Source organism: Pseudophryne corroboree, chromosome 6 (genome assembly GCF_028390025.1).
Source record: "Pseudophryne corroboree isolate aPseCor3 chromosome 6, aPseCor3.hap2, whole genome shotgun sequence".
NCBI classification, from domain to species: Eukaryota; Metazoa; Chordata; class Amphibia; order Anura; family Myobatrachidae; genus Pseudophryne; species Pseudophryne corroboree.
This window is the reverse complement of record NC_086449.1, coordinates 495,753,498-495,765,660: the sequence shown is the minus strand read 5'-3', so window position 1 is coordinate 495,765,660 and position 12,163 is coordinate 495,753,498. Positions and strand designations below refer to the sequence as shown.

Below are 12,163 nucleotides of genomic sequence, written 5' to 3'. Positions count from 1 at the left end.
GAGTATCGTCTCTCCTTAGTGATAGACTTCAGTGCTCCCTTTGTGCAAGCATGTTCCCTGTTTCACAGTCTCCAGTGTTCTCAGCATTCAGCGTGCCCTCCATCTCACAGTCTCCAGTGTTCTCAGCATCTCCGTGCCTCCAAGCACCTCCGTGCCTCCAAGCCCCTCCGTGCCTCCAAGCCCCTCCGTGCCTCCAAGCCCCTCCGTGCCTCCAAGCATCTCCGTGCCTCCAAGCATCTCCGTGCCTCCAAGCACCTCCGTGCCTCCAAGCACCTCCAAGCACCTCCGTCCCTCCAAGCATCTCCGTGCCTCCAAGCACCTACTTGCCTCCAAGCGCCTCCAAGCACCTCGGTGCCTCCAAGCGCCTCTGCGCCTCCAAGCATCTCAGTGTCTCCAAGCACCTCCGCGCCTTCAAGCACCTCTATACTCCAAGCACCTCTGTGCCTCCAAACACCTCTGTGCCTCCAAGCACCTCGGTACCTCCAAGCGCCTCCGCGCCTCCAAGCACCTCAGTGTCTCCAAGCACCCAGTGCACTTTAGCGCAGTTTGTTCCTCCAGCACCTGGTATTCTTCACTGATTCATCAGCGCCTTTCAAGTTCGGTCTTTCAGGAGACCTTCAGCGTCCACGGGTGCTTCCTGTCTGCCGACCTAATCCTGCATGAGGAAAAACTTACATTCGGCCATCCCTGCTGCGGCCCAGTTGCGGTTCCTCTTCCCGGTCACCGGAAGAAACCCCGAGTCCACAACGCTCCCAAACCAGGTCAGTGATACTGCTGTCGCATTGTCTGAGCGGATCTGGACTGGTCTTCCTTGTAGATTGTCCTTTGCCTGAACCAGATCCAAGTAAATGGCCATTATTTCTAACAGATTTATTGGCAGGCGACTTTCCCTTGCGGTCCACTTTCCCTGGAACCATAGGCTTCCGAGTACCGCCCCCCAGCCCTGCAGGCTGGCATCTGTTGTCAGGACTTGCCACTCTTTTATCCAAAAGGGTCTCCCCTTGTTTAAATGGTCTGTCTGTAGCCACCACGCTAGAGACCTTTTTATGTTTACTGGAATCTTTATCATCTGCTTCTTTATCGTCTGATGATTTCCGTTCCATTTGGTCAGAATAAGGTGCTGCAACGGTCTGGAGTGGAATTGCGCATATTGCACCATGTCGAAGGTTGATACCATCAGACCCAACAGTCGCATTGCTGCATGGACTGACATTGTCTGGGCTTGCAACGCTTCCCGAGCCATGACCTGCACCTTGACTATCTTTTTCTCTGGTAAGAGAACTTTTTGTAGGTTTGAATCCAATATGGATCCCAAATGAACCATCCGCTGTGATGGATTCAGGGACGACTTTTCCCAATTTATGAGCCACCCGTGTCTCTGTAAACAAACTATCGTCTGTTGAAGATGGCTCAACAGTAAATCTTGCGACTGTGCTAAGATTAACAGGTCGTCTAGGTATGGGAATATTCTTATCCCCTGTTTGGCAGACAAGCTGCCATAACCACCATGATCTTGGTAAACACCCTGGGTGCTGTAGCTAGCCCAAAAGGCAGAGCTTGGAACTGGAAATGTTCCTGGAGGATGGCAAACCTGAGGTAACACTGATGAGACAGTGCTATAGGCACATGTAGGTAAGCATCCCGTACATCCAGAGATACCATGTAATCTCCCGGTTCCATAGCCAACATTATGGAGTGTAACGTCTCCATGTGGAACTTCGGGATCCATACGTATCTGTTCAGCATTTTCAGATTTAGAATTGGTCGATATGACCCATTTGGCTTCTGGATTAGAAATAAATTGGAGAAAAACCCCTGTCCCCTTTGTGATGGAGGTACTGGGACAATCACACCTGACTGCAGTAATTTTTGGACTGCTTCTTGCAGGGCATTGGCCTTCGACTCTATACAAGATGGGCTGGTGCAAAAAAATCTTTGAGGAGGCTGCCTCCTGAATGGGAACCCATACCCCTGAGATACTACCTTCTGCACCCAAGCGTCTGCTGTTGACTGTTGCCATATGTGTGCAAAAAGAAGTAGTCGGCCCCCAACCCTGGAATCCTCCAGGCGGAGGCCCGTCTCTTCAGGCTGATGGTTTCTGTTCAGGCTTGGAAGCTGGCTTTTTGCTAGCCCACTGCTTCCTACCCCTGGTTTTGAACTGGGGTTGCTTAGGCTCCTCTTAAGCTTTCGCTTCGCTTTGCTAACGAAATGAGCGAAATTTTAAACCCTTGGACTTAGGGTTATAAACAGCCGGAAATCTGACCTTTTGGGTTATAAACAGCCGGAAATCTGACCTTTTTCGATTCAGCCTCTGATTCTAGGATATCCGATAACGGTTTTCCAAATAATATATTACCGACAAAAGGCAATGCTTCCAATTCTTTCTTGGACTCCGCATCTGCCTTCCAGGTCCGTAGCCAAACTACTTTGCGAGCAACTACTGTCAAGGCTGAAGCTTTAGAAGCAACTGTACCTACATCAATTGCTGCTTCTTCCAAATACTGGGCAGATTGTCTTAAGCGGCAAAAACGATCCTCTTGCTCCCTAGTAGGAGAAGGGATGTCATTCTCTAGTTCCTCTATCCATTCGCCCATTGCCTTTGCTACCCAGGCCAAAGCCATAGCAGGTCTTACCACTGCTCCTACTAGAGAAAAAATATTTTTCAAAAGGCTCTCTACCCTTCTGTCTGTGACATCATTCAATGAGGTAGATGACAGTGGTAAAGCAGATTTATGCACGAGTCGCAAAACATGTGCATCTACTTTTGGAGGAACTTCTCTTTTCAAACAATCCATAGCAGGAAATGGATATTAAGAATCCCATCTCTTAGGAATCTTATACTTTTTACTGGGCGCTGCCCAAGACTCATCCATCATTTCCGTCAGCTCATCTGACGCTTGGAATTCAGCTTTCACTGATTTTGTTCGTTTAAATACAGGTGCTTTAGCTTTTAACACTGTCTTGACTGGCTCTTCCAACGAGAGAACAGCCTTCACAGCATTAATAAGTTCAGCTACATCTTCTGAACTAAAGCTCTGCGACTGATCATCATACGGAGTTGAATCTATTGTATCATCATCATCATCCGATGTATCATCTTGTGTAGTCTGCCACACAGACGTATCTGTCTTAGTTTTACCTGTCCCTTGGTTGCTTGTAGAGGCTACTGGAACCAAACCATAGGAAGGGAGCTGCATATATGGGTTCATAGTGTAACCTAACTCTTGAGGTGATATACCGGAGTTAACCTGTCCGCTTCTGAAGATAGAGTCTTTGTGAACATATTCCATGGTGGCTCTGTTGGTGGTTGAACCAAGTCCTGTTTTTTACTTCGCTGAAAAGCGAAACAGTTTGCACACAAACCCTCATAAGTGACCAATTGATTCATATCAATTACCCCTGACTTACAAGATAAGCATGTTAGGGCTGTAGGAGTGCTTGATAAATTCTCCTCATCACTTTTGCCGCTCACAGACATGGTATTAATCGGTTATTGACTATACAATTTTGTGACTGAAAATCACCCTATATGTCAGTATATAGAGGTGAGATCAATCTGACCACAGTGCACCTGATTTGAGGGTCAGAACAGGACTGACATTACACAGAAAAGTCAGCACACATACTAGCAGTCAGTCACATGTTAAAGCATTAGACATTGCCATATGAGAATACAACCTCCATAACAACTTATACATAAATAGGAAAATTGTACTTCTGTTTTAAACTGGTTCTTTTTTCAACATAGCATGCAGAAAACACAATAATATACAGGTCTCATATGCAATAGGTACTAAAAATGAACAATGCATACTAAGAAGTAGAGATAATTTTTAGTACTGTATACCCTGCCTCCGTGGAGCGGGATACAGGGAGACTCACCACACTTCCATATCCAAGCAAATACGCTCGTAAGACGCTGAGTGGATTTAGACGCTACTGGTGTACACTGCCGCTCTTGATAACTGATAACGGACACGGACGCTCACGGACGCTGAGCGACTTCCACGTGTATGCAGACGCTAAGGCCTGCGACTCGGTCTGGGCGGGTTTAACTCCAGTGTACACAACCGCAGCGTCTAAGCTGCGACCGAGTACCCCCGTGGTAGCGTCTGAGCCGGAAGTGAGGTCATTCAGTTCATGAAACGAGAAACCCGCGGGAACTGGCCATGAACTTGGAGGAGGGACGGCCAGGAGAGCGTCTGAATCCCCCTGTTGACTTAAACTCCCAGGATCGCGGCCTCTACCTAGTCCTGGCGCCTAAGATCCCTGGAGCGTAGCGCTGTCGCACTCTAGATGTTCGGCGCAACAACACACTGTTTGTAGTCTCCACCAAAATCAGTGTAGCTGTGTCCTGACCCCTCTAGTAGGAGGAAGTCCATAGACTCACCGTCTCCCCATGCTCCGGCCACAGCCTGGTTACGTCTGCTGGACCTGCTAGAACATCCGACACAGACGCCCGTCGAGACAGCACTGATACCCGAAGGTAAGCGTTGTTGCGACCCGGTGGGGAGTTGTTGGAGTGACTCTTTCCAGAATGCGTTTAAGACGCTGTTAAGATAAGTCGCTCAAAAAACAATATAGTAAGTCTATAAAAATCAAATAATAAAAGCTTGAGGCTGCTCTCACAGCAGCCCTATGACCATGCGGCTTCCTGCCGCACCAAGCAAAAAACTGATCTGACTGAGTCAGGGGGCTGGACTATATGGTGAAGGCCCTTAATGCATCCTGGGAGGCCAGAAAGCTCGTGACCGTGTTGGTGCCATTTTCGCTGTCGCTCGACAATATCCCAATGTTATCCTGTGGATAATCCTGTGGACCCAGCCAGAGAAAAACTATTTAGGAAAAACAAACAAATGGAAATGAACAAAAGGCATAAACCCCATATTTAGAGACAAACAATTACAGAGACAGAAATGCAACATATGAATATATATTTTTTAATTGTTGTAAAAATAGATGTAACATTGTTACCCAGAAGAGCACTGCACTTGTACAGAAAGCCATCCTCAGGCACTTTCCACAGGTGGTGTAAGGCACATGTTCTTCTTGCTGCAAACACAGAGGTAGGGAACATAAAGCACTTGCACAGGGCACGTTTATTCAGCATGCAGATCACAAGCATAACGCATACAGTCTAATATACCTGAGTAATGGGATTCACAACTACATGGGTACATTTTGCTTCATATTCTGGAAGAGGCTGTTCTTCTTGCTCTAAAAACTCAACAGTGTCCCATTCGTATTCAAGTTCAGCTTGTCTGCGCTTCCAAAATTCAAGGAATAAAGTAACTGTCAACACATGGATCATACTGGTGTTAGAAAAGGTGCTTAGTGGAGGGCTCCCATACCGCCTAGTTTTACTAGGTTCTTAATGAGTTAAATACAATGTACACTTTGTATCCATAGGCAAATGCAGGGGGAGGATTTCCAGTTGCCCGGAAGCCCCCTCCTCTTGGCAAGAGCTCAAATTATGACAATAGAGATAGTATATAATACAATTACTAGAATTGCCACCACATCATGCGGTTTAAGGGATATGACCAGGGGCAGCAGCTTCTTCTACCAAGTTTGCTGTGTGTGTGGATCTGAGTCCTCAATCAGTGCACTAGATCACAGAGTAGCTACCAGGAAGAAGAGACAGGAGTCGTACAATGAGGTGGGAGAAGGTGTGCTTAGAAAGTGCAGTACTCTGCATATATAGTGTTAAATATTAATACTGTTTTCCATACAGTATGCAGTGTATAAAAATAAAAATACCAATATTTACATTAATGTCCAGGATCATTACTGGGTTCTTCTATTGCTCCCCCGGATTCCCACACTTGCTCCAGTGTTCTATAGAGTGGGATATTATGGACTCCATTTTGGAAACCCTCCTCTAGAAATCCTGCATTTGCCACTAGTATCATCTCATTTTGCCTTTTCTCTCTTTATTTTTATTATTACCAGTTACTTATATAGTGCCTGCATTTTCCATAGTTCTTTACAATTGGAAACAAATGATGTGGGTGGACGGAGTGGGCTACTCAGCTGCCAGACTAGTCCAGTCACCCCAGGAAGGTATATTTTCTAAAGGTCGACTTTAATTTATTTCACATTGATTAAAATTGATCTTAATCGATGTTGGATTACAGGGTTAAAACACACTAACAGATGATTTTTTAATATTCATTTTGAAAGGTTAGTAAATGCGTGTTTTAGCCCTGGAAGCCCGACATCGATTAAGATTAATTTTATTCAACCTAAAATCGATTAAAATAAAACAGACCTTTAGTAAATATACACCAAGAAGTTTGCGGTCCATGGCTCAGTGGTGCAGGTCCTACCTTGCTAATGCATCTGCTACTTGAGACAGAATTCTGCAAAGGTGTTTCAGTATGCAGAATCTAAGAGGAATTTCTGTTACTGAACGTTTTATCAATTAACAGTAAGTGAGGGTAGCTCCACTATTTAATCTGTTATAAGATGCTTGTTTAATTTTGTCAGTGGCTAGGGTTACAGTCATGTCCTTTGTTACTGGGATATTTATATGTTGTTTTCTGAATTGTATGGCTGTAACTTGTTTCTCTCTGCATTGTATGGCAGTCACAGTGATGCTCTCTACAGTGTATGGTGATCACTGATGTACTCTGCATTATATGGCTGTCACTGTGAAGTTCTCTGAATTTTATGGCCGTTTCTATGATGTTGTCTGTATTACATACTGTAGTAAACTTTGGGATGTTGTCTGCATTATATGGCGGTCATTGCGATGATTTCTGTGGTAGGTGAGGTAGTTAGTAGAGGCAGTGATGCTTATCATTGAGATTGGAGACAGTGGAGCCTGCATGCTCCGTTTACAAACAGACACCCCAGAACCACAGAATAGATGCAGCAAGAGCTTTCACCTTAATGTAGAGGGACAAAAATTGGGGTTTTCCCCCGCCCTACACACATTTCAGTCTTTAGAATTTTCACATCTACGGGTTAGGATCAAACTAATAATTTGTCCTGGTTTACAGAATGTCTAGCTTCATTCTGGATACAGCTGTAATCTGGGGCCTGGCAATGCTGCTGTATGCTCTGAATTGTGGAACTGAACATCCTAATGGGACATCATTGCGCCAGAGTGGATGGGCCGGCATTGCTGGTAGCTCTGCCAGTGGATATAGGGCCTAATTCAGCATGGATCGTAGCTGTGCGAAAAATCACACATCTACAACCCATTACACGGACATGATTGGGGGGGGCAGCACAGGGCAAGTCCGCCCCACATGCCAGGTCCTGCCCCCCGGCAAATATGCGGCTATGCTCTTGCATGTTTAGGGTTGCCCTCTGCCTACGCAGCCTAGCTGCTAAGGCAGGCGGCAACCCACCATATTTTGGATCACAGCAGCCGCGTGTGACATCATGCAGCTGCTGTGGCCCACCTCACAGACACGCCTAAATTGTCCGGATTGTGACCTCCTCAACGGCGCCTGTGAAACGCTGTTGCAATGCCCCCTTCCGCCGTGCGAACGCACACTGTGGCGGGATTCAGCATGCGGATGCTGTCCATGCTGAATTGGCCCCATTAATCATCATTCCTGTATGTGCAGCAGTGTAAAAGTGCAAGTAGTGGAAGAAAGGGAACAGACTGTAGAGGGGATTATACTGTACAAATTTATAAAAATGAGAAGACAATTTATGCTGAAAGGAACTGAGGAAGAGAAATGTGGATATGAAGCAATTGTATGGGGTTAGACCACGGGTTCACAACCACGGTCCTCAAAGCACACTAACAGTCCAGGTTTTAAGGATAGCCTAATTAGTACTGGAGTTATTCTTATTTAACCACCTACGCTCAAGCATGGACATCACTAAAACCTGGACTGTAAGCTGCCTTGAGGACTGTGGTTGGGAAACACTGGGTAATAAATACATTATTATGGATGAAAGATGCGAGATGGAAGGCACAGAAGAGGGGATGTGGCAAAAAATAAGAATTTACTTACCGATAATTCTATTTCTCGGAGTCCGTAGTGGATGCTGGGGTTCCTGAAAGGACCATGGGGAATAGCGGCTCCGCAGGAGACAGGGCACAAAAAAGTAAAGCTTTTACCAGATCAGGTGGTGTGCACTGGCTCCTCCCCCTATGACCCTCCTCCAGACTCCAGTTAGGCACTGTGCCCGGACGAGCGTACACAATAAGGGAGGCAATTTGAATCCCGGGTAAGACTCATACCAGCCACACCAATCACACCGTACAACTTGTGATCTAAACCCAGTTAACAGTATGATAACAGAAAGAGCCTCTTAAAGATGGCTCCTTAACAATATAACCCGAATTTGTTAACAATAACTATGTACAGTATTGCAGATAATCCGCACTTGGGATGGGCGCCCAGCATCCACTACGGACTCCGAGAAATAGAATTATCGGTAAGTAAATTCTTATTTTCTCTATCGTCCTAAGTGGATGCTGGGGTTCCTGAAAGGACCATGGGGATTATACCAAAGCTCCCAAACGGGCGGGAGAGTGCGGATGACTCTGCAGCACCGAATGAGAGAATTCCAAGTCCTCTTTTGCCAGGGTATCAAATTTGTAGAATTTTACAAACGTGTTTTCCCCCGACCACGTAGCTGCTCGACAGAATTGTAATGCCGAGACCCCTCGGGCAGCCGCCCAAGATGAGCCCACCTTCCTTGTGGAATGGGCCTTAACAGATTTAGGCTGTGGCAGGCCTGCCACAGAATGAGCAAGTTGAATTGTGTTACAAATCCAACGAGCAATCGTCTGCTTAGAAGCAAGGGCACCCAACTTGTTGGGTGCATATAGTATCAACAGCGAGTCAGATTTTCTGACTTCAGCCGTCCTTGAAATGTATATTTTTAAGGCTCTGACAACGTCCAACAACTTGGAGTCCTCCAAGTCGCCAGTGGCCGCAGGCACCACAATAGGTTGGTTCAGGTGAAACGCTGATACCACCTTAGGGAGAAAATGCGGACGAGTCCTCAGTTCTGCCCTATCCGAATGGAAGATTAGATAAGGGCTTTTATAAGATAAAGCCGCCAATTTAGATACTCTCCTGGCGGAAGCCAGGGCCAGTAACATAGTCACTTTCCATGTGAGATATTTAAAATCCACCTTTTTCAATGGTTCAAACCAATGGGATTTGAGGAAATCTAAAACTACATTTAGATCCCACGGTGCCACCGGAGGCACCACAGGAGGCTGTATATGCAGTACTCCTTTAACAAAAGTCTGTACCTCAGGAACTGAGGCCAATTCTTTTTGGAAGAATATTGACAGGGCCGAAATTTGAACCTTAATAGATCTCAATTTGAGACCCATAGACAATCCTGATTGTAGGAAATGTAGGAAACGACCCAGTTGAAATTCCTCCGTCGGAACACTCCGATCCTCGCACCACGCGACATATTTTCGCCAAATGCGGTGATAATGTTTCGCGGTGACTTCCTTCCTTGCCTTAATCAAGGTAGGAATGACTTCTTCTGGAATGCCTTTCCCTTTTAGGATCTGGCGTTCAACCGCCATGCCGTCAAACGCAGCCGCGGTAAGTCTTGAAAGAGACAGGGACCCTGTTGTAGCAGGTCCCTTCTCAGAAGTAGAGGGCACGGGTCGTCCGTGACCAACTCTTGAAGTTCCGGGTACCAAGTCCTTCTTGGCCAATCCGGAGCCACTAGTATTGTTCTTACTCCTCCTCACCGTATAATCTTCAATACCTTTGGTATGAGAGGCAGAGGAGGAAACACATATACTGATTTGTACACCCAAGGTGTTACCAGTGCGTCCACAGCTATTGCCTGTGGATCTCTTGACCTGGCGCAATACTTGTCCAGTTTCTTGTTGAGGCGAGACGCCATCATGTCTACCATTGGTCTTTCCCAACAGTTTATTAGCATGTGGAAGACTTCTGGATGAAGACCCCCCTCTCCCGGGTGAATATCGTGTCTGCTGAGGAAGTCTGCTTCCCAGTTGTCCACGCCCGGGAAGAACACTGCTGACAGTGCTATTACGTGATTCTCCGCCCAGCGAAGAATCTTGGCAGCTTCTGCCATTGCACTCCTGCTTCTTGTGCCGCCCTGTCTGTTTACATGGGCGACCGCCGTGATGTTGTCCGACTGAATCAACACCGGTTTTCCTTGCAGGAGTGGTTCCGCCTGGCTTAGAGCATTTTAGATTGCTCTTAGTACCAGAATGTTTATGTGAAGAGACTTTTCCAGGTTCGTCCATACCCCCTGGAAGTTTCTTCCTTGTGTGACTGCTCCCCAACCTCTCAGGCTGGCGTCCGTGGTCACCAGGATCAAATCCTGTATGCCGAATCTGCGGCCCTCCAATAGATGAGCCTTTTGCAACCACCACAGAAGATATACCCTTGTCCTTGGCGACAGGGTTATTCGCAGGTGCATCTGAGGATGCGACCCTGACCATTTGTCCAACAGATCCCTTTGGAAAATTCTTGCATGGAATCTGCCGAATGGAATTGCTTCGTAAAAAGCCACCATTTTTCCCAGGACTCTTGTGCATTGATGTACAGACACCTTTCCTGGTTTTAGGAGGTTCCTGACAGGTCGGATAACTCCTTGGCTTTTTCCTCGGGAAGAAAAACCTTTTTCTGAACCGTGTCCAGAATCATCCCTAGGAACAGCAGACGTATCGTCGGAAAACAGCTGCGATTCTTGGAATATTTAGAATCCAGTCGTGCCGTCGAAGAACTACTTTAGATAGTGCTCTTCCGACCTCCAACTGTTCTCTGGAACTTGCCCTTTTTAGGTCGTGCAAGTAAGGGATAATTTAGATGCCTTTTTTCTTTGAAGAAACATCTTTTCGGCCATTACCTTGGTAAAAAGGCCCGGGGTGCCGTGGATAATTCAAACGGCATCGTCTGAAACTGATATTGACAGTTCTGTACCACGAACCAGAGGTACCCTTGATGAGAAGGACAAAATTTGGACATGGAGGTAATCCTTGATGTCCAGGGACACCATATAGTCCCCTTTTTTCCGGTTCGCTATCACTGCTCTGAGTGACTTTATCTCGATTTGAACCTTTTATGTAAGTGTTCAAAACATTTTAGATTTAGACTATGTGTCACCAAGCCGTCTGGCTTCAGTACCACAATATAGTGTGGAAAAATAATACCCTTTTCCTTGTCGTAGGAGGGGTACTTTGATTATCACCTGCTGGATATACCGCTTGTGAATTGTTTCCAATGCTGCCTCCCTGTCGGAGGGAGCCGTTGGTAAAGCAGACTTCAGGAACCTGCGAGGAGAAGATGTCTCGACTCTCCAATCTTTACCCCTGGGATAATACTCGTACGATCTAGGGGTCAACTTGCGAGTGATCCCACTGCGCCCTGAGACTCTTGAGACTACCCCCCCACCTTGAGTCCGCTTGCACGGCCCCAGCGTCATGCTGAGGACTTGGCAGACGCGGTGGAGGGCTTCTTTTCCTGGGAAAGGGCTGCCTGCTGCAGTCTACTTCCCTTACCTCTATGTCTGGGCAGATATGACTGGCCTTTTGCCTGCATGCCCTCATGGGAAAGGAAAGATTGAGGCTGAAAAGACGGTGTCTTTTTTAGCTGAGATGTAACTTGGGGTAAAAAAGGTTGGATTTCCCAGCTGTTGCTGTGGTCCCCAGGTCCGATGGACCGACCCCCAAATAACTCCTTCCCTTTATACAGCAATACTTCCATCTGCCGTATGGGATCTGTATCACCTGACCACTGTCGTGTCCCTGACATCTTCTGGGAGATATGGACAACGCACTTATCTTGATGCCAGAGAGCAAATATCCCTCTGTGCATCTCACATACATATATATAGAATGCATCCTATTAAATGCTCTACATGAATAAAATATTTTCAGTCAGGGAATCCGACCAAGCCAACCCAGCACTGCATCTCCAGGCTGATGGCGATCGCTGGTCGCAGTATAACCACCGTATGTGTGTATATACTTTTTAGGATATTTTTCCAGCTTCCTATCAGCTGGCTCCTTGAGGGCGGCCGTATCTGGAGACGGTAACGCCACTTGATAAGCGTGTGAGCGCCTTATCACCCTAAGGGGTGTTTCCCAACGTACCCTAATTTCTGGCGGGAAAGGGTATAACGCCAATATTTGCTATCGGGGTAACCCTACGCATCATCACACACTTCATTTTATTTTATCTGATTC

The 12,163-nt window shown here is 46.6% G+C and overlaps 1 protein-coding gene across 1 annotated transcript in view; it reads right to left on the bottom strand.

The window, feature by feature from the left end:
- Positions 1-12,163, bottom strand: part of ANO6 (anoctamin 6) — a 199,090-nt gene that overhangs the window by 51,566 nt on the left and 135,361 nt on the right. The window contains exons 11-12 of the mRNA XM_063927350.1: positions 5,147-5,292; positions 4,975-5,052 (exon numbers count right to left, since the gene is read on the bottom strand). Coding sequence (XP_063783420.1) covers positions 4,975-5,052; positions 5,147-5,292 — 224 coding nt within the window. The remainder of the gene's footprint in view (positions 1-4,974; positions 5,053-5,146; positions 5,293-12,163) is intronic.